Below are 24,249 nucleotides of genomic sequence, written 5' to 3'. Positions count from 1 at the left end.
ATAAATGATATATTACACTATAAACAATACTGCAGATTATACATCCATGTAGCTAATAGGTAGTAGTCTATTGTACAGGTGTCTTGGGTGTACACCTGTGCCAGATACTATGGAGTGACTTTTCCATTTTGTGTGTGAAGGGCATCTGTACGTTATCCAGGAGCAAGCTGTCACATAGATATGCTGCAGAGTACACTTTCATCCTGGACTGAATAAATTCCTCAAGCATTTGAAGAATGCATGATGTAACAAAATAAAATGAGAAGATTTTACACATGTGGCAAACAACTCCCCAGTTTTTGTAGCTAGAATGACTCCTCCTCTCAGACCTTGCTTTAGGAGAAGAAAAAAAAAATTTTTAAAAAAATTTAAAAAAAAAATCAGGCTTTATATTTTAGTTGCCAAAGTCATTATTTAGAATTCATATTTAAAAATGAGCATTCCTGAAATGCAGGAGATACTGCTACTGAAAAAAATAAAAACATACTGACATTTCTCTATAAAAACCCTGGTTAGTTACAATTTTGTTGCAAGAAAAACTAAAAAACTAGTTCCTATCTATGTGGTGATCAGCAACCTCTATAACACTCTCTTTACAACCTTTATTGGAAATAATTTGAAAAAGAAAAGTTATAACCATGGAAGTATACAAAACAGCAGATTTCTGCAGGCAATGAACTGTGAAAGATCCTCACAAGCAGACTCATTCTTTCCCTACTGTTGTAAAGTAACTAAAGCAGTAGGGCATGCCCTGAGCTGTTCAGTTCTTGCCAGACACAGTTCCAAAATAATCCAGGATAAGGGAAATAGTAGGAAGCATCAGTATGGCAACACTTATTCAGAAATTTTAAAAGTAAATACTTTGGCTATAAAAACCTATACCAGAAGAATGAAATTCTGAGAGACAGCAGCAACAGCAAATTTAAAAGCACCAAGTATCCTGTTCCAAAAACAAGTGACTGTAAAGCATGGGAACAGCAACATGAACAATAGAGGATCACAAGAGAAAAATCTGGGCATGGGAAGTTTTCCCGTGAGAACAACTTTGAATACCAAGTTTTTCTGATTCATACACGGGGCTTGAACTGCCCGAAAAACAGCTCCACACCAGAAAAGCCAGTCTCTAGCCAAGCTCCAGTATCTGGCATGTTAGGCTGTGAGCAATATCTAATCAGTAAAATATACTGGAGAGAAATTATTTCACTGTGACAGCTACCAACATCTCAGCAAGACATTGAGAAATCTTCAAATACAGTTTGGGTGGAGAATGGATGAGAACAGCCTTGGAGAGGAACACTTGGGAGTGGTGGTTGATAAGAAGCTCAACATGAGTCAGCAATGTGCATTTGCAGCCCAGAAAGCAAACCGTACTCTGGGCTGCATCAAAAGAAGCGTAGCCAGCAGGTCAAGGGAGTTGATTCTTGTCTACTCTGATCTTCTGAGACCCCACCTGGAGTATTGTGTCCAGTTCTGGAGCCCCCAACACAAGTGGGAGGCAGATGGAGCTGCTGGTGAAAGTCCAGAGGAGGGCCATGAAGACGATCAGAGGACTGGAGCACTTCTACTGTGAAGACAGGCTGAGAGATTTGGGGTTGTTCAGCCTGGAGAAGAGAAGGCTCTGAGGAGACATTATAGCAGCCTTCCAGTATCTGAAGGGCCCTACAGGAAAGCTGGGGAGGGGACTTTTTACAAGGGTGTGTAGTGATAGGACAAGGGGTAATGGTTTTAAACTGAAAGGTAAATTTAGGTTAGACATTAGGAAGAAACTCTTTTGTGTAAGGGTAGTGAGACGCTGGTACAGGTTGCCCAGGGAGTCTGTGGATGCCTCATCCCTGTAAGTGCTCAAGGCCAGGTTGGATGGGGCTTTGAGCAACCTGATCTAGTGGGAGGTGTCCCTGCCCATGCAAGGTGGGGGTGGAACTAGATAACCTTTAAGGTCCCTTCAAACCCAAACCATTCAATGAATTCAACAAATGTTTTGATAAGCACTGCTGTTTGGTCTGACTGCATGTGAACTTCCAATGATATCAATATTTAATAGTGAAAGTATAAATCACAACTATGTAACAACAATTCTGCTGTAACAGAATTTGTCACATCAAAGAAGCCTCACTGTGACAGCTCACTCAGTGTAAAGTTAATGGATCCAGCTGAAGAAAGTTCTCATCCCTTTGCTGAACTATTTGAGTCTCAATAAAACTACCACTTCTTTCCTTTTGTTAACATTCTTCAGTATTCTGAAATATCAGAAGGAACTTAGCTGGAAAGTATTCCTCTTAAAAGTTTCAGTATTTGAGAACTATGAAGTTAAGTTTAAGATGTAACTGTATCTGTACAATATTATCCAAAAAGGATTACTGATGCAAGAAAACAAGAGCTCTTGTCTAATATTATCATTTGCCCTGAGAGCCTGTAGCTGACATACTTTGAGCAGTGAGACAGTTTTACTTCATATTTGGCCAGAAGTAAGCCCACATCACAAAATGTTCTTTGAGGTATTGCAGCCATTCTGTGTCACTGCTAAAGCCATCTTTTCTCAGATGGGTGCAGAGTTTCCCCCTCAGATTTTAAGTTATTTCTGACCAGCCCTAGCTTGAAACACCTGCAGATCAGCACATAGGGGTGGAAGGAAGTGACTGCTGTTATCTTTCCCATTTTTCCTCTGAGCATCATTTAGTCTAAAATGAACAAGATTGAGTGCATCCTCAAGATGGAGCCTAAAGACATATTACTCAAAATGGGTGTGCTCAGCAAAGCAGATCAGATAACCTGCATTCCATAAGGACTTTTTCAGACTCACAAAAATAATCTGAGTATCTTGCATATGACTGGACAGAAAAAAAAAGTACAGAAAGCTTAGCTTTGCTTTCTCTCCCAGCACACTTCAGAAATTCATGAATTGTTGTTCTGCTTTGGACTTGCAACTTTTAGAGAACACCCTGGGATGCCAACTCAGCTCCAAAACTCGTGCCTGGACAGCATGTTTTCTCATGAAGTGTGTTTATTTCTATAGAGAATCTCCCACAATCCTGTTCATTACAGCTCATGTGCCAGATGGACTGCTAGTTGGGTGGAGGCTGCATAACTCATCTGGGCTCCTTCCACAAGGTACTGGAGCTGCCTGCAGGATACATTTACTCTTTTTCACTGCATTTAAAAGATTCTTAGGCTACCACCAGCAAGGCAGGTCCCCCAGATGAGCCATCATAGAAGATCACTGCCAGGCAGAGTGGAATAAAGTGATAGAAAAAAAGCTGAAGTGTCACCCATCATCAAGTTATCTGCAGAGCTATACAAGTCTGACCATCCAGCCACAGCTAGACAGTGAGGACACTTTACAGTAAGTATAATCTCAATAAGATATTTTACCAAAGCTAGACACACCAGGAAAAAAATGAAAAAAGGCCACTGAAAAGCCACACAGAAGGGCTTTGTGGGAATTTTGTAATGGATTCCCAACTACCTACAGATTGTACTTTCTACTTTAGATAGACAACACAGCACCAATTCGGTTTATTGTTTGGAAGAACACAGGGAGGAGGAAGATTGCAAGTTGTTCACTACCGCCCAAAATTATGAAGTAATACAGAAAGTGTCTGTGGCCAAGACAAACTGCCACTGAATGCTTTTCAGGCCTTTCTTGTCATTCTCCAATCTTCACTCAAAGTACATTTCCCATTCAAGTCCAGTGACTTCCCTTGTCCTGGTGAGCTGGAGACAAAATGGCAAAGTCCCTCATCAGTAGCACCATTCCCCAAAGCTTTACTTTCTGAGATACATTTCCATCAGCCCAAGGACAACATTTTTCCTACACTTACACACTTACAATATACTGCAAATTGGCTAACCTTGATCCTATTCCATTGACTCTAAACTGATTTAAACTGAATTTCAACAGATAACAAGGAGAGTTATTTTACGTGGTCAGCATGGAAATTTCCAGTAACTCTGGAAATTGCCCTATGGCAGAATGCGGCATGGTTAGCAGAAATGAAATTATCAGGTAAAATAAAGATAATGAGCAGCATTTTTTGAATGAAAGTGGAATCCCAAGGTCAGTCTGTAAACAAGTGACTGCTGAAACAGCTAAATTGAAGGGTAGTAGAGATTTCAAACACAAATGTCTTCTGGAAAAAGCCTAGCAGAACAAGTGTTAAATTCGGTATCAGGATCCTCAGAAAAAGTGTGCAATTGTGTTAACACTACTCAAACTGTAATTAACATTTAAATGGTAACTTTTTGTTAAAAGGTTTTTTCCCCTTAAAAAATCCAACAAACAAACAAAAAAACCCCACCAGGCAATGCTCATGCTGTAAATCACAACACAAGCTCAATAATAAAGCATTGACCTTCATGGGCATAAAGTAAAAAGATCTCTACACATACAACACTCTGATTATAGGATTACAGCCTTAATACTACTGTGTGTTAGCATACAAAAAAAACAGTTGCATTAACTCTTCAATTATCAAGTTGTTTTGATATTACTCTGGTTTTACCCCCACCAAAACCATTTTATCACAGTGAACTCACACCGGCATCAAAAAACATACAAGCAACTAAGTGTTTAAACCAAGAACACTAATTCCTTATTTAAAGAAGATAAATTAAGATAATTTCTTGTCACACAATTACCTGAAGAGTTCTTTTGCTTCAAGGAACTGAAGCTGTGCAAACTGTATAAAACCTGCTTGCTGCAGGATTCGTTTGTACATTACCTATGAAAGAGAAGGGGGGAAAGAGGTTTATTATCTTTGGAAGGAGTTGTTTATGCAGTGCTAGTCACTACTCACTACTGCAAGAACTACCTGCCAAAACCACTGAACACATTCTTCAACCAGACCCATCAAAATAAACTCTTGATCCTCTACATTTTAGACTGCATGTACCTGAATATACTGAACCTCCTGATCAGACCCAGTTTCTTACACAGAAGTGTGGGAGCACACTGTTCACAAGGACTTACTAAAAGCAAAGCCAAACAGCAAGTTTTCGTTTTCTCATTCAAATAATGACTTATCCAGCATCACTCTGTTTTGTCTCATGTTTTTGTTTGTGGTATATGCAAAAGTAAAAACTACACATTTGAAGTTCCCCACGATTCAAGTAGGCACACACACACAAAAAAAGATCTAAACTCAAGGGAGGTCCCACTTGACTATACACAGCCAAGTTTGTCTCACCTCACTTCTGCAAACTTGATGGTGATTCTCATAGTCTCATCCCCAGCTGATCACTACATTGCTGATTTTCTGCTAGTCTGCATTTTGCTTTGGGGTTTTTTGTTTGTTTTGGTTTTGGTTTGGGGTTTTTTGGTGGTGTTTTCTTTTAAATAAAAATACAAGCAAAACAGTTCAACTTATCCATTATGAAATACATAATTCGATACACTTAAGAAATACGGTTTAAAAGGAGAATCACAAGTAAGCCATACAAAAAACTGTGTTACAAAGTTTTACTGTTTAGGTCACACCTAAACAGAAAAAGCTTACAACTTCACTAGAAAAAGAACACAAAGCTACTTTAAATGGTGGGCGTTTCTTTAATCTGAACGGTCTATTAGTTACCACGAGAGAAAATTAAACAGTCATGCTCAGAATATTTCCAACAGCAAAAAGAGAATTACTAAAATCAAGGAATCTAAACTGTTCTGCAAAGCATCCACTGTTTGTGACAACACTAGTATTTTGCAAATTCATGTACTCTCAGTTCTTCCCTTTACCTTTCTCATTTATATACAGCTTTCTTATGATTAATGAGTTTTCATGAATGTTGCTATTAATAACAGACATTTTCAACGAAAATACCCAGAGAAACTGCAACACTTTAGAAACATATTCCAGGCAGAAATTGCTTAAGAGTGTCAGGCTAGGAGCAGAGCAGACTGCTCACCTAATTGGTGATTTTTCACCTTGATTAAAGATTGTGGATTTACCAAGAGAAAAGCTTGGCTTAAGTCCATTTAGTTTGTGCATGCTTTCTTCACTAATGGATTACCTTAAAGAAATACTTAATCTAGATAATTAGCAAGCCATTAAAACCCATTGATTTGGAAGGCCGTGGGACTTTTATCACCTACTCAGCGTGGAGAAGAGTAAACAGTGAAATGCTATTTGTTGCCCCTTTTAGGATGAAAGTAAAAATATCAAAATGAAAGAAAAAAATTTCATGACATCTTTGTATTAACTGTGACTATGCTTTACATCCAATAATACTAAAACGAAATATAGGTAACTAAAGCTAAAAGGTAATTTAATTACAGTAGTAATTCACAGAATATCCGAAATAGATGGCTAACAAGACTGTGTTATTACATCAATAAATGGTAATCTATGAAGTGATGAACACACATCTGGTCAAATTCTTAAGGTCGCCAGTAAAGGATTTCAGTCTGGAGCTATCTGCATCTTGTGGCACCAGAAAAACTTCAAAATCTGACCTCACACTTTCCTGGGAAGGTTGAAGAATAAATATTTCTAACTCTGCTAACTAGTATTATAAGTAGTTGGTGGGGTTTTTTTTAAAGCCTGTTTCCAATCTTTGCAGTGGAGTGACCTCTAATATTTACACATCTAGTGAATTTGGTAATTGGGATCAAGTTTGAATTGATCTAAGACACTGAAAATACTACTTTAACTTTCCAGCTTACTCTGTACAGCAAACTTTTCAACCAGAAGTTGAAAACAGCTCACTGATTGTGTCCAGATATATGATATATATATTAGGCCCAAGGAACCACTTTTAAATTTGAACTGATTTAAGTGGTATTCACTTTCATTTAAATGTTGACATTCCTTCACTTGTCCCTTAAAGCCACACAATAAAAAAAGCTGTAGAATGGACACAGACATATACTTTCCCAACTTTTTAAAAATGCACTTATGGGACAGGGAATATTCAGGTTGATTTTTAACTGACAAGATAAATCCTAGACACTAAGAAGTCCTGGGCTAAAGAAAGTGGAAGCAACAGACCAGATTGTGGAAAATTCAGTATTCTTACTCTCACAGGTTTTTAAAAATGGGCTAGACCTACATGCCAACCACATACAGTTAGCTTTTATGGTAGAAAAAATATAAAGAATTCTTCTAGAATTATCTATCACAATACCACAGTACGCTTCTTTTAAAAAGCTATTCAGTTATACCCAGCCAAAACTCTACATTATTTTCCTGTCATTTTTGAAGAACCACCATAGAACTTGCAGTGCTTTAAGCAAATTCTACAATGTTGACTAAATTCACATTTAAAAGCTACAAAAATATCACATCAGATTTCTGTTAATTCATATTTGAAAAAGTACCAGAAAACAGAACAATGACTGCTGAAACTGCAACATCTATATAGCAAAGCCTTAATTCTCTCAATTGCTATGAAAAAACTAGGAAACTGCTAGGAAAAGTGCTTCCTAAACCAGTCAGAATTATCAGCCAGGTTGCCAAAACATTTCTTCTAGAAAGTCAGTTTGGCTTTTGGCCAGGTTTGGGTGCAGTTAATATGTTTTTGAAACTAAAAAGATATGAAAATTAAATTTAAAAAGCAAAACAAAACAAAAACCAAAAACAGAAAAGAGAGATACCTATGAAAGATGTGTGTCAATCTAACCAAGGTCTTCACTACCATCAACCATGATTTCTGCAAACTTCAGCTGTCCTGAAAAATTAATGAGTAGTATTCAGTCATTTCATGGTAGCATGGTAGAAAGGCCTTTGTATTCTTCTACCAAAAATTATATCCAGCAAAGCCATCTCCTTGCAACATTTTTGCTTAGCATATTTTTTACCTAGCAGGAATTCTTCAGGATCAAAGACAAAGGAATTTTCATCTAATATGGCAGAGATAAACTTGTAGTCTGCAGGGACTACAGGCTAAATAACAGGTTAGAGCTACTAATGCATGACCTGCTACTTTCCAATAGCTAAATTTTGGCTGTACAAATAATATAAAGTAAGCACTTCACTGTTTTAATCCCACTATCATGCTGTGTTACCAGGATATGTATGTATTTATGCTGGTGTAATACTGCTGATATGAAGAGAAAGAACATGCACCTGTGTATGCATGCAGTAACAATACAGAGTACTGAACTGTAGGGAAAAAAAAACCCATGTCATCAAGAACTGTCCTACAATGTCATGACTGAGTCCATGTTACACGTAAGATGTCACCAGACACTTAAAAAAAGCAGAAATTAAAGCAGCATGTAGAAAAAGAGGAACTTTACTACATGTACCAGACAACTGCTATCACTTCTGTACGGATAAATTAGAGTGGCTGGATCAAGTCCCTTAATGCCAAACCTATGAATTCCTTTTTACTGCTCATATAAAATGCAAAAATAAGGCCTTGAAAGTGTCAGGAATCAGTAAACCTTGCAAAACAGATATATGAATTTACCTGTTAGAAGATGCCTATTGCCCACTTATCTACCTATTGTTGTCTCTTAGGGGTTAGAAAGGAGAGATGATGTGGTCCATTAAAGCTCACCAAAGAAATGTTGCAAAAGACATATGTAAGGCATGTAATTTGGTTGAACTCCATTAGATTTATAATACTTGAGACTACAGTAAAAAAAAAAGTCTGATGTGCTCATAACAAACCTATAATGACAGCACTAAGTATCAGGGGCATGTTAGAAAGTAAGCTCAACATGTTACATCTCCAGCTACAGATATGGTCTGAAAAATCAGACTAACATCTCAACAGCCAAGCCAAGCTGGTTCATTTAAATATTGGTCAGGATTAATTAATATAATAAATAATAATAATTAGATCCTCCACCAATTTTAGCTGGTTAATATCACTTTTCAGATAAAGCCCACAACTAGAACAGGGTATTTGGCTTGCAGGTAATATGTTTTCTATTTTTCAGTTGTAGCATTGACTCAGAGTAACTGAACACCCTTAAAAGCACTTCATGTTAGAAAGAACCTAAACTATTCTTGAAAGCAGTAATTTCAGGAAGGCACACATTGTGCTCATCAGGTACATGTGAAGAGAAAGCAACTTATCCTAAAGAAAAAAAATCCTAAATGAAAGAAACTTAGGACAAATGAACTCCTACATCACGCATTTTAGATAATGAAGTGCAGTTCATCCTGCGGCAAACTCAAAGACATCTCCCACGCTATCCTACATAAACTGGGAATACAGAGATACAGAGGTTATCATATACAGAAAACATGGATTAGATCATGCATCTTGTCATCACAGCAGGATTTTAGTTTGCTTCTTTAAATAGATTGCAGAGGAAAGGTTAGGAGCAAAGACATGAAGCAAAATCTGCTGGAAACCTAACTCTGTATTAGTTTAAATACTTTTCAGCTTCAAGTATTTCCAGATAGTTGGACCTTAGCAAAAGGATGGAAACACTTTTCTGGCCAAGGTTTTTACTTCCAGCAGCCCCCCAGCTGTTCGTTTAACGGAAGCGTTAAGGATCAAAATGAAAGCTGACACAAATTTAATTTAATTTAATTTAATGACTGCTTTTCAACAGCCTTGACCAAAATCTAAATGACAAGTAATTAAAAACTTCTTGAAATTAAGGAAAAAACTAATAAAATCCTGACCAACAGAATAATTTCAGACCATTGCAATTCTGTCACGTTCCAAACTTGACACCTTTCTAAACAAAAGGAGTAATACAACACATAGTATTTTAATGGCAACAAAATGCTCCAAAGTTATTAAAAAAACCAAACCCCACTAGACTTTCTCCCCGTTGCAGATCAAACTTTGCTTTTAGAAAAGTAAATAAACCAAATCAAATATTCATTCACCTATTTTGTGAGTAGAGAGCTCATGATACTTTTTTCCAGGTTTCGTTCTCTAAAGAATAAATAGGAACAGTAGAATATCTCTAGAATAAACTAGAGATAGAAGGAAACAAGTATGTATCTGTAACCAATACTCCAATCAAAGAGTTAAGATACTTTGCAATATAAAAATCTTAAATATTCACTACTTGTACTACTTGTATGAGTTTGGATGTAGGATGTATTTGCTTCAGACTTCCCATCAATTAACTTTGAAGTTGTACTACTGTGGAGCTTAGGAAATAGTAAGAATCTCCAAAAAAAAACCCTAAAACCTAACAACTCTGATTTGAAACAAAGTATACTCTTAAAACCAGCAATAACAAATAATAATTGAACCTAGTACTAAGGAAGCATCACAGTGGATTTTCTATCACTAGTTTTCTGGTTTTGAATGCAATTTTTTCCAAGCTACGCCTTAGGGAAAAAACCAAACAACATCAAAACCCCAGCAGAGCAGCAGTGTTCAAAACTGCCAGTGTCACAGCCTTCACAAGCCCAATCCCAAGCCCATTCAGTAGCACATCTCTTTCCTCTGGCTGTAACTATAAAAGTTGTTAAGATTTCTCTTCAATGCATATTACTCCCCTATCTTCTCTAATCACTTGATTTTATACATGACCCCCCAGTGAAATCTATATTTTCATGAAAACTAAAGGAAGGACAGACCTGAAATTTCTCTTTAGGAATATTCCTTCGAGCTCCTTTTGCTAGAACAAGGGCTTCTTCCACTCTGTGGCTAGCTAGAAGATCCTGAATCTGTTTTTCCAAGGGTAGTGGCACCAAGATATATACACCCTTATTAGTAGCAACAATCACCTTTCCTGGACAGAGTAAAGAGACATATTCAGTTTACATTCTCTACAGAAAAAAACCACCAACAAACAAAACACACTTCAAAAATAAGCTTTAAAATTTGCCGTTTAAGAATCTAACAAGTGTTAAAGTTCCAAAACTTATTCTTTGTTATCATATTTACTAGAGAGTATAATTTACCTGTAAATTCCATCTCAGAAGTACAGAGATAATGGCAAACTTACTTATATACAGCAAATTGTGTTCTACTCTGAGCAAATGAAACTGGCTATAGCTTCTCATAATAAACTAAGCTGTAAATGCCACCTCTGAAAATGCTGACCAGATTCCAGAGAACAGTGACTTTTAACTGCCAGATATTTCCACAGGCTTACATTAAAAAATTGTAAGCTGAATACCAAGGGTGGCAAGTAACATACAGTTCATAGTGCTAGAGTTTGTAGCTCTCCTGGAAAAAAGCAGCAATACAATGTACTCCACACTTAAGAGTTCTTAACTAAAGAGTACATTAAGAGAAATTTTCGTATTTTTTGGTTTAACAATTCTTGATAAAATACCCATTTTTAAATCTCTTATATAGATATTTCAGAAAAAAGTACAGAAAAACAGATTTAAGGTATTAGAATTTTGAGAGGATAGCCAACGGGCAGATAGCTGTGCCTCAGAGTCATTGACACATAGCATTAAATTGACATTGCTCCTTTGAAAGAAATAATTCAGTTAAAAGAAAAATCTCTAACCCTACATACTTCTATCAGACAACCCGGTAATCATGACATAATGACCATATATTTTGTTAGAAGCCTGGAATTTAGAATCAGTTTTCCCTATGATAGCCTACAGGAACCTAACCAGCAAACCACTTGCAGTAAAAGTCTGAACAGTTAACCTGCCTGCTAGAAATTTTATTTTAAGAACAAACAGAAGTGACTGTGCCCGCAGCGATGGTTGTTCCGGAATTCCTGATGGAAAATAAGTGTCCTTTTTAATACCTTCAAAGTCCTGTAGAATGTGACCTTCTTTAAAAGGCAGTGTTTGCTTTTGCTGCTGGTCCAGCATGCTGTGCACAGTAATGAACTCATCATCGAGAGCAACCACGTAAGGAAAGCACAAAGCGGCTCCGATCACGTTCTCTGACCAGTGCACGGGGGCACGCTGGGAAATGCCATCTACAGTTGCAAACATCCCTACAAAAAGGGAAAAACAAAGCCTGAGACTGTGCTAGTGGAAGACTGTTGTTTTACCAGTGGCTATCGAGGTACAGAAATTAAAAAATTGCAGAAGAAACTGACGCAGCACATCACACAGCTCAATTTTTTTTTTTTTCCTATCTCCTTCACCACAGAAACTGATAACATCAAAAAGCTGAAGAATAATGAAAGAAACAAGCAAGAAGTATGTATTATTCAAGCTTAGCAAGTTTGAGCTTTTTTTTTTTTTTTTTAATATATATATATATATATAACTACATCATGTAGTTTGAATTAATGTCAAAACACTAAAATTCAGTGAGACCCAGCATCCAAACAAGACTGCCACAGTAGGAGCTGCAGAACTGTAGTGCCTGACCTACCTGGCAAAGAATGCATGTTTGTTCCTTGTATTGTCAAATGTCTGAAGAACATTTTAGTTGACTGACAATTATTTACTTATACTTCTTATTATACTTCTTTACTTTTGCTACAGCAAACTTTTCATAGAGTAATTGTCTGGCAGCTAGGGATGAGTCCCTTTTTTCATATGACTGGAAGCACCTGTGCTTCCAATCAGATGGAAAAAAATGCAGAAGCTGCATATAAAGTATATTTTCCCAAAAGCCAAACAAGTAAAGTCTTTTTTAATATTCTAATGATATCTTCTACGCTGTCTTAAAAATAACCATAAATAAAAATAACCATATTAAACCTTCAGTTAATTTGTGTTTTTCTCTGCCACTATCTTTCCTCCTGGTTATTCTGTTCTCCTTCCTCCTCTTAGCTCAACAGAAGTTTTGGACCACGGGTCACTGTTTCAATTTATTGCAATTACTTAGCATTTCCCAATTCTTCAGAAACATTAACTGAAGAAAAGCTCCAGTCAAAGTTTTCAGACCTAGTTCAGTAACCCTTTATCAGTTGAGCCCTAGCAAAGCATGTTGTAAACTTCTGTTGAAATATGAATGCATGCACCCATTAAAACCAGTATTCTCATGCCATTAAAAAGACTCTCCCATGAAAATTGCTCTTCAGAAGGAATGAGCCACTTGACAGCTGGCACAGTAAGCCTGAGCTCTAAAGGACAGAGGAGATTAAAAGATTATGTTATTCAATTTACAAAATCTCTTCCAAACAGAGGATAACAGGGTAAGGGTAACTGGGTAGGAGAACCATCTTGGGGGGTGGAGGGAAGAAGAAAAAAAAAACAAAACAAAACACAAAAAGGTAAACAAAGTTGTAGATTTTTGCAGAACTGCAGTGTAGAGACTAAGCTTCTGGGATCCTTTATAGCAGCTTTGAAGTCATCAAACACCACAAAATTAAAACTTCACATCTGACTATCAGCAAAGAATGCTATTCGCTTTTGCACTATAATGATCAGCTTTTCAATTGGAATGCCTTACAGAAAAGATTTCTTTTTTTGCCATAGCATATAACTCCTGATTTCCTCTATAGATCTTGATATTCTTACAGATGAGAAGTGGAATTTTACACCAGGCACACTGCACTATCCATTTTTAATGCCTTCCAGTTGTTACTCTGTACTATAATGTCATTCCAAAAAAAGGGAAACAAGATGAATACATACTAACCAGTAGTAAACTCAGGGCTAATTTGAAAGATTAATTCTTAGATTTTTCTATTTCTCTGACATTCTCAAAAAATACTATAAAAATCCGATATTAATTTTTTTTTTCTTTTTTTAAGACAAAGTTCTTTTTCAGGTCATTTAAAAAATTCTTTATGAAAGTAAAGGCATACAAAGAGCAATGCACAGTACTTTTCCAAGTCATTATACTCTCCACATCCCTCTGCCCCCAACAGCTAGGGCTTCTGTGGTAGAATGATATATTTTCTGTTTTCATCCAGATCCCTCCTAAATATAACAAACATGACAACTGCAAGAAACCATGGCTTGTTTATAGTATAGGAATGCATTTGATGAAACTGAGATGAAGACAGAAATCAATTCTGTATTAAAAATGTATAAGCTATTGAAAATTTATAAGACTTAGCCAAAACACAGCTACACTGTTTTCAGCACCAAAAGATCTAGAAATTTATAGAATCATTTAAGTAATAGAATAATTTAAGTCAGAAGGGGTTTCTTCCCACACTCAAAGGGGGAGCAACTGATCAGGTTACTCAGGACTTTGCACAACAGACTGTAGATTTTGTTTATTTGTTTGTTTTAAAGCAAAAAGCTTCTCAGTGAAAATATCTGTAAAAATTGAAATAAAAGGACTACTGATAAAAAAGGGAAGTTGTTTAAAAAGGAACAGGAACACTTTCAGTTGTCATAGAAGCTGACAGCATGAGGAACACTACAAGTGGGTGAAAACAAGAAGGGAACATGCTGGTTACTGTTGATTACACAGTTTTATGCAGTGTCATCAACTATGAGAAAAGACACTGCTTAACTTCTATGAATCATTCTGTTTAGTAACCGTGCACTTCTTACAAGTTATAAGGCTCAGTTCTCCACCTCCATTTGTAGCCTACTTAATCACTATACAACTGTTGAAATCATGTACCACTGAGTTTATTCTGGCAAAGCAAAAGGAATAAAGTAAAATTAGGTATTTAGTATTTGTGGGTTTTGGGGGGTGGTTTGGGGTTTTTTTCTAACTAAGTAAAGTCATGGATTAGTTGAAGCAGGAAGGGACCTCTGGAGGCTGTCTAGTCTAGTTTTCTGCTCAAAGTACTAGTCAACTAGAACAGGTTGCTCAAGACCTCGCCCAGTCAGGTTTTGATTATCTTTGCAGAACAGAGATTCCACATCCTCTCTAAGACATATTTCCTGGTTTGACCACCATCACAATGAGGAATTTGTTTTCTTATGTTTATGTAGAATTTCCTGTATTTCAGTTTGTATGGACTGCCTCTCATCCTTTCACTGAATACAGTACCACTGAGCAGTCTGTTTTGGACTTTTTTACCTTACCCATACAGTTGATAAGACCTCTGTAAGCATTTCCTTCTTCAGGATGAACAATTCCAGCATTCTCAGCCTCTCCACATACAAGGTGCTATAATCACTTAATTGTCCTTCTATTCCTTCAGTGGATTTACTCCAGTATGCCCATGTCATTCCACAGTGCCCAGGATGGACCCAGCTCTCCAAACATGCTCTGACTAGGACTGAGGGGAAAAATTGCCTCTCTTCATCTGCTGGCACTACTCTTCTTACCAGAATCATTTAAATTAGAGAAGACTCTCAAGATCACCAATGCCAACTGTTAACCTAACACTACCAAGTCTGCCACTAATTGTGGCTCAGTAGGCTGTTTTTCTTTGCTGCAAGGCTACATTTTTGGCTCATGGTGACTTTGCCCACCAGTGCCCTCAGATTCTCTGTGCAAAGCTGTTCTACAGCTTCAGTCAGTCAGTCCCCAGTCTGTACTGCTGCACAAAGCTGTTCCTCCCTAGGCACACAACTTGACACTACCTTTTGCTGAACTTCATGAGGTTACCATCATCACATTTCTCCAGCCTGTCAAGGTCTCTCTGAATGGCAAAAAATCCCTTCCACTTTTGTATCATCTGCATACTTGCTGAAGGTGTACTCTGCCCCATCATCCATGTTGTTAACAGAGATGTCAGTATTGACCTCACCATAGACCTCCTGTGGTATACACCTAGTGACTTGCCTCTACCTGGGCTTTGTGCTGCTGACTACAAACTTTTAAGCCAGGCTTTCGATCCAGAGAAATTTCCATTTCTCTGTTTCATTCTTAATCTGTTAAGTCTACAAAGATGTTACGGGAGACAGCGCCCAAAGCCTTGCTGAAATTGGCAATATCACTGCTCTCCCCTTACGCACCAAGCTAGGTACCCTACATCATAAAAGACTACTATGCTGGTCAGGCAATTTCCCCTCTGTAAATCACATTCTTGCCCTTCAGATATTTGGTAACAGTTTCCAGTACTTTCTCCATCACCTTTCTGGCAATAAATGTAAGGCTGACCAGTCTGTAGCTCCCTGGATCCTCTCTTGCTCATTTAAGAGGAGTGAAGACATTTGTTTTCTTCCAGTCCTTCATCATTTCATGGACACTACTACATCAAGGCTGCTCCCCTGACATTCACATACCTATCCAGGTTCAACAGGGCACATTGCCTCATCACCTCCTCAGGCAGCTGTGCTAACACCAATATATTCTAGAATCTCCTGAACTGCCTGTGTCCTGCTATGCTGCCCCTCTAGCAGGTACTAGAGAGATTCAAGTGCCTGCTAAGAACCAGGGCCTGCAAATATAGGTTTTTTCCTGTTGTGCAGAGAAGGCATTACCTCCAGCTTCTTCCTGTTAAGGTGGTCTGTAGCAGACAGTCACCATGCCACCTAAGAGTCCATCCTCTAATGCATAAACTCTCAGCTGCCTCCTCCTTTGTCCCAAGGCACAACACCACACCTCACCTGTGCTGATTTTCCAGAAAAAGTGAGAGAGCTTTCACCATCACAGTGTTTTGTTCACACTTCTTCTGTGCACAGGCCTGAAGCAGAGCCTCTACAGCCCTGTTTGCTGATTATGAAGTCTCTTATCCACCTCATTTGCACCCTTTGCTTGCCAACTCAGCATACAACCACCATTCCTAGTTTAAATCCTCCTTACCAGGCTGGTCATCCTAAAAAAACCTTTAGCCTCACTCAGCTTGGTGGATCACACCTCTTCCTTAAATAGGGATCCACACTCAGAAAAGACAAATCCCTCAACACCACAAGCTGTGCAACCACAGTTGGTGACCTGTACAACCCACCCACTCCTCCTCAAGTTTTCCTTTCTCACCAGCAATCTGATGAGAAAACTTCCATCTCCAATGTGAGGGAGCCTTCCACTACTATTACTCAAACTCCTGCTGCTGCTACTGCATTGTGCAGACAGGTGATTGTTGTACAGAGCTTCCTGCTTCTCATCTGCACCCTGAGCACTGAACATACTCTACAGATTCAGATGCACAGGCAGAGAGGGAAATTTTTTTCCTTTTACAAGAAGTCACACATTTCCAGCCTTTTCCAACGCAGAGCAAGCAGAGAGGCTGCCCTTCCCACAGTACAGCTGGAAGTTTAGGATCATGCCTGGGTCCTGGAGAAGGTTCACTTTCCTTCTCATGTCTGATGCCATGCATTCTGCTGACCTTCTCCTGCATTTCATTTCCTTGGCAATACAAATTGTCAATGAAGCACACATTTCCTGCAAAGAAGGACAAAATTTCCCCCTGCTTCAGTTTCAGCAAGAGACACCAAGTGGGGCTGAATTTAGCACAGATGCTCTACCAACTGCCAAAGAAACATGTCTTAACCAGTAAGACATACAAAAGTAAAACAAAATTAGAACTGAAGATTTACATCAAACCCTTTTCAAATCCACTCACTTCACAGAAGAGGCTACCTCAAATGTCAAGGTGTATATCAAGATATATACCATACTTACATGATAAAGGTGTTCAACCGTCTTCACAATTCAATTAGACAAGTGCTAAAGACTAATAATTTTACAAAAGAATTACAACTAGATAATACTAATCAAAACAACAGTGGAGAACGAACAGAGAGTAGATGGTTTAAAAAGAAAAAATAAAAAAACAACCACAAGCTGAATGAGATGAGGAAAAATTACACAATGCCTAGCAAGCAGCCTTTGGAAGGTTTCTGAGCCAGCAGACATTGCTGTATTATGGCAAAAAAAGGAAGTCTGTGTCACGTTTAAAGCTGCAGAAGTTCATTTGCTTGACATATCACATATCTAAAATTTTAACCCCAGGGCAATCTATTTTAAAAAGTGTGCTGCATTTTAACAACAAAGGTCTTACTGTACAGCTCTGTTCCAGGACACCAGATAAAAGCAGAAGTCAGACAAAATGCAGATCTACTTTCTGACTATGTACAATTATGCCTTTGAAAGTGTATCTACTTTCTTGAATTAAAATAAGAAAGTAACCAGATGAACCAAATCTGGTCTGACATTCCTAAAAAGATATATAGAGATTAAAGTATGGGATCTCCTTAAAACATGTTAAAAGGAAATACTTCCAGAAAGTCAATTCACAGATTTTAACTTTCATTGCACTTCTAAACTGGATAATGTCCACAAATACATGTCCACATTGCAAGTAACAAAAAACATTACTAAGTGGACAACCAAGACCACTTAGAAAAGCCCTATGCCTCAAAAAACAAGTTAATCTTGGAACATCTTTAATTTGCATAAAATGATATTCTAATGAGTCTGTACTACTTTCAAGAAAAACTGGTGAACTGATGTACATTTAGAATATGGGTGACAAGACAATACTTCAATATTAACAACTGACTGCACTCTTGCTTTTCTTTGGGATTTATATTAAACATCTAAAACATGTAGAATCCTGAATTAAGGACCTAAATAGAGGTGATATTTCTGTCATAGTATTCCTAATGTGTCAGGAAAGATACACTAACTGCACCTCATAAATGGAGAGTCATATGGCAAACAGCATGACAGCATTCTGCCTGTGGTCGGTCAGCTCTGGGATATTGCAGCTTTTCCAAAAAAAGCTCGAGATTACTGACCTCACAGCATATTGTTGATTTAGACAGATTACAGCAGCAGTGCTATTAGACAGTAGTATTATTTAATATGACCTAACTTTGGTTTTACACTCCTTAAACCATCCTTTTCTGCAACATGGAGTAGAAAAATGCTAGCAAAAAAATTAAGCAATGGGAGCAGTATCTTACACTATCTACGGTTAGAACAGAGTTTACTTCCACATGAGTTAGAAATATTAGTTGAAGTGAACTATCCTATCACCAGGGTACAATATACCTATTTGTGAATCTTACAATTTATCAAATAGACTTCATAGGAACTCCTCTGAATAGCAACCGAGGAAAAAATTAATACGCCTACACCAAAAATTTTATAGAAAAATGGGGCTCCTCAAATCAAGTCCAGCTAGTCACTACAGAGAGGCTATCAGCCTCTTCAGTTTCACTTGTTACCAACCTAGGGGTTTTTTCTCTGCAGGATACTACCACTGTCAGCTGTCTGTAAAGAAATGAAGCTTGCTATGCACAAGTAATCAGACTTTTGTGCATTAAAAAAGCAGGAGTTATAAGAATACCTAGTACCAACTACAACCTACCTTTTTGTCTTAACAGTCTAGTATAGTCCTGTGAAAAAAATTACCATATTAAGCACAACACTTAATTAAGCTTTGCTTCCCAGATTGAAAGTGATTAAGGAGGTGAAGTTAACAAAAAAAATGCAAAAAAAATTCAAAAAAAATTAGAATACTTAGTCTCACCTAAGCCACCAGGGCCAGCCAAGAGAAATTCTTGTCTGCCTATCCTTTTCACAATTGGCCTCTTCTCCTCACTGCAATAAGGAAACAGATCCTGGGAAACGCCGGTGTTATAATTCAAAATTATATACTGTGTAGTGAGTGCCAGACACAAGTAATAACCATCTACAGCCACAGCACAGGGCTGCTCTGGAGTAAACACTTCCTTCACTATCTGGACTCTGTCTTCAAACACCATGAACATCTGAATGGTGCGCCGCTTGACCGAGATAATGCAGACTTCCACGCAAAAAGGATCCCCACTCACAGGGTTTTCATTTAATGTGAATGTCACAGCTCCTTTGATTCTAGCACCGGTGGGGACAGGTTCCAAGTTCATCATGTTAACCAGTGTTATCGTGTTGTCGCAAAGCACAAGAAGCCTGGTGAGGGCAGAGGCTGCTTTCAACTCAGTCACAGGCTTCTTCAAGCCCAAGTATTTGTGCAGTTGCTTGGTGGCAGCAAAAGTTATTTTTCCAGCTGTTGAGATCTTCTCATCCAAGAGGAAGTGGTAGATAAAGCAGTCATTGGTTCCGATATAGAGGTTTTTTCCACAACACTCAATGCATTCGATGTTGATGTAATTTTTGTCACCCATTAACATCTCCCGCTCAACAGCAGAAACGAGCTTGAAAGCTTTAACACTCATGGTGTCTTCCAGATGATCTGATTAAAGAGAAAAAAACCACAACACTATTTACGTCCACGCACATAATCAAATATCGGAGGCAGTAATTTAACATTTACCAATACAAAAACTTTACTGTTGCATTTTTAACAGGCTATATTCCCAACCTGACTACACAAGCCAGAACGAGCACGTTAATAACCACAGAAATGAATCAAATTTGATGCTTCTGCTTCCAGTCTATTCCAAAGCCAATTTACAACAGCACTTAGCTATTTTGAAGAACTTTCCACAAGTAACCAGCACATTACTGGCTCTCTGAGATACTTTGGCATCACAGGTGGTTTCTGTCAGCACCTAGTGATTTATAAAGCTGTCAGCTACAGGTTTTTATCACCTGCACATGGCAAGATACAAGCTTTGGCTCCTGAATTTCTAAAGAAGCCACAGGCATTCAGTGCTACAAGTTAACATCTCACGTTGCTTTACATTTTATTTAGGCCTATTAGTATATAATCCCTTAGCAAAGTATCATAGACATAATCCATTTTTAACACATACTTAAGATTCCTTACTTTACAGCAATCAGAAATATGTAACTTTCAAGCCACTTTATGGCAAGGTATCACCCAACTCATTAAAAAAGCTTTGGTTTATGGCTTTTAAAATACCTACAGTGTCTATCTTACTCAGTGTTGCAACACATTCTCTATAAAGCACTATATCCACCAGCAACTAATAAGTAAAGTCACACAGAAAAATTGCTAGCATGGTCCACAAAGGATTAATTCAGCTCAAGATGAAGTATCATTGAAATTAAGAGTTTCTCTTCTCTGCTATCACAATAGATCCTAAAGTCTGTCTTTAAGTGCTAAGCAGTACTTCTAATACTCGCTCTATAAACTACAGCTACCAGAAGGGTCTTGAGAACAATCCTAAAACTAGACATAGAAAAAAAAAATAAAAAATTCAAACTATTACACCTAAAATCCCTTATTTTGCAAAAGAACACTGAAAAAAAATTCCAAAATGAAATCAGAAAAGGTACACAACTTACAAGTAACCACTAAATAAAATTACATCAAACTAAGAATATAGCCAGAAGAAAACCATGTGACAGAGCAACAGTAGTGGTCTTTTTTTTTTTTCCCCAAAAGCTTCCTAAAATTTTATATTTTTTAATTTCAGAGGTTAAAAGGATTTAGTTTTGGGCTTCCATAACACTTCCAAACTTCACCCCACCACCTTCACTTCCAAACTTCCCTCACCTGGAGTGTATATTAGTGTTCTGACCTTCAACAACAACAGAAAACAACAGAAACCCAAGAAGCACTAAAGAAATGGCCTAAGATAAAGCAATAATACAAATTTCTAGCAACAGTGCCACATTATTCTCCAGCCTTATTAAAAAAAAATAAAAATAACACAGTACATTAAGTTAAAAAGGGCTACCCAAAGCTTGACTGACAAAAAATCCTGAACCCTTTTTACGAGCCTGTAGTGATAAACTATTACCTGGAAAGATTAGGGAGCTTTCCTATCTGAAGCTGTCAACAACTTAATGATCCTGTGTAGCCCAAGGTAAAAAGTTAACCTATGCCATCAGGAGAACTATAGAATATTGCCCTTGACCAAGGTGTATTAAAAACCTCACAAGAAACTTTCTAAATGGAAGTAGATGAAAAATAAATGTATAAAAGAAATCCGTATAGACACACAATCCCTAAGCAAAAAGAACAAAAAGATAGCATAGAACTAACTAAGCCTGATAGGGAAGAAATTAAAACTTCCATGCTAGAAAAAAAAAAGCTGTAAAAAAAGCTTTTTAATACCCCATGTCAACATACATATTCTGCATGAGATTAAAAAAAAAAAGAAGAAAAATTAAAAGAAAAAACAAAAGCACTTGTTATACTTTGTTGGAGTTTAGGGGCCTATGCACACGAAAAAACACAGGTTCTGCAGAACAATGCTGCTCTTTAAAGTGCAAGAGGCCACCCCTGAGTTACAAAAGGAAGGCAGCATGCAGCTTTTCACATGTTCAGAACTCCGGGGGAGGGGGAAGAAAAAAAAAATAAATAAACTGGGGATGTTTGGAGTAAAAAAAAAAACAATCACTAGGCAAGCAAATTATCAACCTACTACATTTGATTGCCTTAAGCGCACTAATGACCCCGCACGCACCCATTTCCGGTAGGAGGTGGAAAGGCTGCTCTCCCCCGCTTCTCTTCAGCAATACCTTGCTTGGAATTTACATTTAGTCGGCTGCTGCCCGGCAAACCAGCACCCTGCCTCCCTCACCTCGGGCTGCTCCTACACCCTCTGCAATTAACCGCCCTAATTAACCTCTCGACACCCTGCCACAGACCCGAGGTGCTGGCCGGCCCACCCGCTCCGGGGCTTCCCGCACCAGACCCCAGGAGGACGGGGATGCGCTTCACCCCAGGCGTGCCCGCCCGCCCGCCCCTTGCTCCGTGTGCCGGGCCGCGGCGTTCTCCTCACAGCCGGACCGGGCGTCGCACACCCAGGGCCAGCCAGCGACAAGGCCCCACGGCTCCCAGCGCGCCCGCCCCCAGCAGCCGACGAAGCCTCCTCCTCTCCCACCCCTCCCTACTCGTCCTCTCCCAGCACCTGCCAGCGCCAGGCGCCGCCGCCGCCACACCGGGAGCCGGACCCGCCTCTACGAGGCCTTGCAGTGAGCGGCCGCGGTCGGACCGGGCCGGTCCGGGCCAGGCCGGGGGCCGCCTCAGGCCGCGCTGTCAGCGCCCAGGCCTCACGGCGGGCGGGGCGGGGGGGAGGGTGGGCGGTGGAACCGGGACGCGCTGCTTCCGGTGTCGCTCGTGCCCCGCCCGCCGATGACGTCACGGATGGGCGGGGTGATGCGAGGGAGAGAGCGGTTGGGGGTGGGGCGTGTGAGCCACGCCCACTCCAGGGAGGGGCGGGGCCAGGCGGGCGTGACGTCAGAGGGGCGCCACGCGCGTGGGGGAGTGGCTTGAGGGCAAACGGGGAGAGGACAGCGGGAGGGGGGAATGGGGCGGAGGGAGGGCGAGAAACCAAACCAAACCAAACCAAATCAAATCAAATCAAATCAAATCAAATCGCATCAGCTGCCAGAAAACGTATTCGAGGTCACTGCATGAATAAAAAATCCATAAACCTTGTGGCACTGCTTGCTCTAAGGGTTCAGTAGCCGAAGGGAGCCTGGAGGAAGGCAGGGGAGGGGCTGCTTGCAAGGGCCTGTAGTGACAGGATGAGGGAGACTGGCTTTAGATTAGAGTAGGTTTAGGTTGAATGTTAGGAAAAAGGGTAGTGGAAAAATGGAGCAGCTTGACCATGGTGGTAGTTGAGGCCTCAACCCTGGAGATATTAAAGCTGAGGCTTCACAAGGCTCTGAGCAACCCGGTGGGTTTGAGAATGTCCCTGCTTGCTGCAGGGGGGTTGGACTAGATGACCTTTAGAGGTCTTTTCCAACCCAAATTATTCTGTGATTTATTAATATTCAAATGCGAACAGTGTTTAGAAGTGCTGTGTGTGTGTGTGTAGCAACAATGTTGGATAGACAGATGTGACTCCTTCCACCTGCGTGTACTTTAGGTAAAAAATCTCTCACTGATGAGACAATTTCCTTTCTAATGACCTCGGTTCTGCGTGCCATCGTCCAGCAGTAACCGAACCGAACCAAACAACTTCTGTCCCAGGAGCAGGCACTGCCTGGGAAACACACTGTTCATTTCAGCAAGCACAGCTGCTTCCAGGAGGCTCAACTAAAAAGTGAAATTTACTCCCAGGAAAATCGTGTGTCTCCTGCCTCAAAGCAGGACAGCGCATTGTGCTGCCACTTAACTCAGTAAAATGCATCAAGTCCTTCAAGTTACACTGCAGATTTATGTCCTAACAACACCATGGCTAATGTACTAATGTAATTATTTGTAATTCCTTTGTCTGCTTTTCAATGCCTGTGCAGTTCAGCAGCCCCGAGGAGCAGGTGGTTATTTTACTCTGCAAAAGCAAAGCAACTTCTGGTGCTGTGGATCAACACTTCATAGGCAAAATTTTAGATCCGGTTTAATTCGGTTGCAGTGCTCCTGCGTGTAGCACCACTGGCGTTTTACAGTTTCTTAGGCAAGCTGGCAGAAATGTAACAAAACAGACGCGTTTTTCCCCATTTAGCAGAACCCGCTGGGGATGACGCCACCTTATTGGCAATGCAAAGCTCCTCCCGGACCCTGCTGGGAGCTCGCCGGCAAAAAAGCCCGGAGAAGCCCAACCAAGCCAACCCAATCCCTGTTTTGCTGTCCCTAAGGCAGGCGTCTCACGTCACACACTGCTCTCCCCCCCACACCCCGCTCCAGAATATGACGTAAAAGCAGCGCTGGGTACATCTGCCCTGGAAGGTCAACTCCCCCTCCGTGGCTGACAGCCGGCGGCTCCTCCACCCCGTCAGTCACCCACCGCCAGCTTCCCCTACCCG

At 39.5% G+C, this 24,249-nt stretch overlaps 1 protein-coding gene across 1 annotated transcript in view; it reads right to left on the bottom strand.

The window, feature by feature from the left end:
• The window catches only part of TGFBRAP1 (transforming growth factor beta receptor associated protein 1), a 37,596-nt gene extending 14,961 nt beyond the window's left edge, over window positions 1-22,635 (bottom strand). Inside the window, exons 1-5 of the mRNA XM_071744782.1 lie at window positions 22,410-22,635; window positions 19,115-19,816; window positions 11,624-11,818; window positions 10,485-10,639; window positions 4,636-4,718 (exon numbers count right to left, since the gene is read on the bottom strand). Of these exons, the coding sequence (XP_071600883.1) occupies window positions 4,636-4,718; window positions 10,485-10,639; window positions 11,624-11,818; window positions 19,115-19,799 (1,118 nt within the window). The 5' untranslated portion in view covers window positions 19,800-19,816; window positions 22,410-22,635. The remainder of the gene's footprint in view (window positions 1-4,635; window positions 4,719-10,484; window positions 10,640-11,623; window positions 11,819-19,114; window positions 19,817-22,409) is intronic.
• Between the last annotated feature and the right edge of the window lie 1,614 nt (window positions 22,636-24,249).

Source organism: Heliangelus exortis, chromosome 1, assembly GCF_036169615.1.
Source record: "Heliangelus exortis chromosome 1, bHelExo1.hap1, whole genome shotgun sequence".
In the NCBI taxonomy this organism is placed as follows: domain Eukaryota; kingdom Metazoa; phylum Chordata; class Aves; order Apodiformes; family Trochilidae; genus Heliangelus; species Heliangelus exortis.
This window is presented reverse-complemented; position numbering and strand designations above follow the sequence as displayed.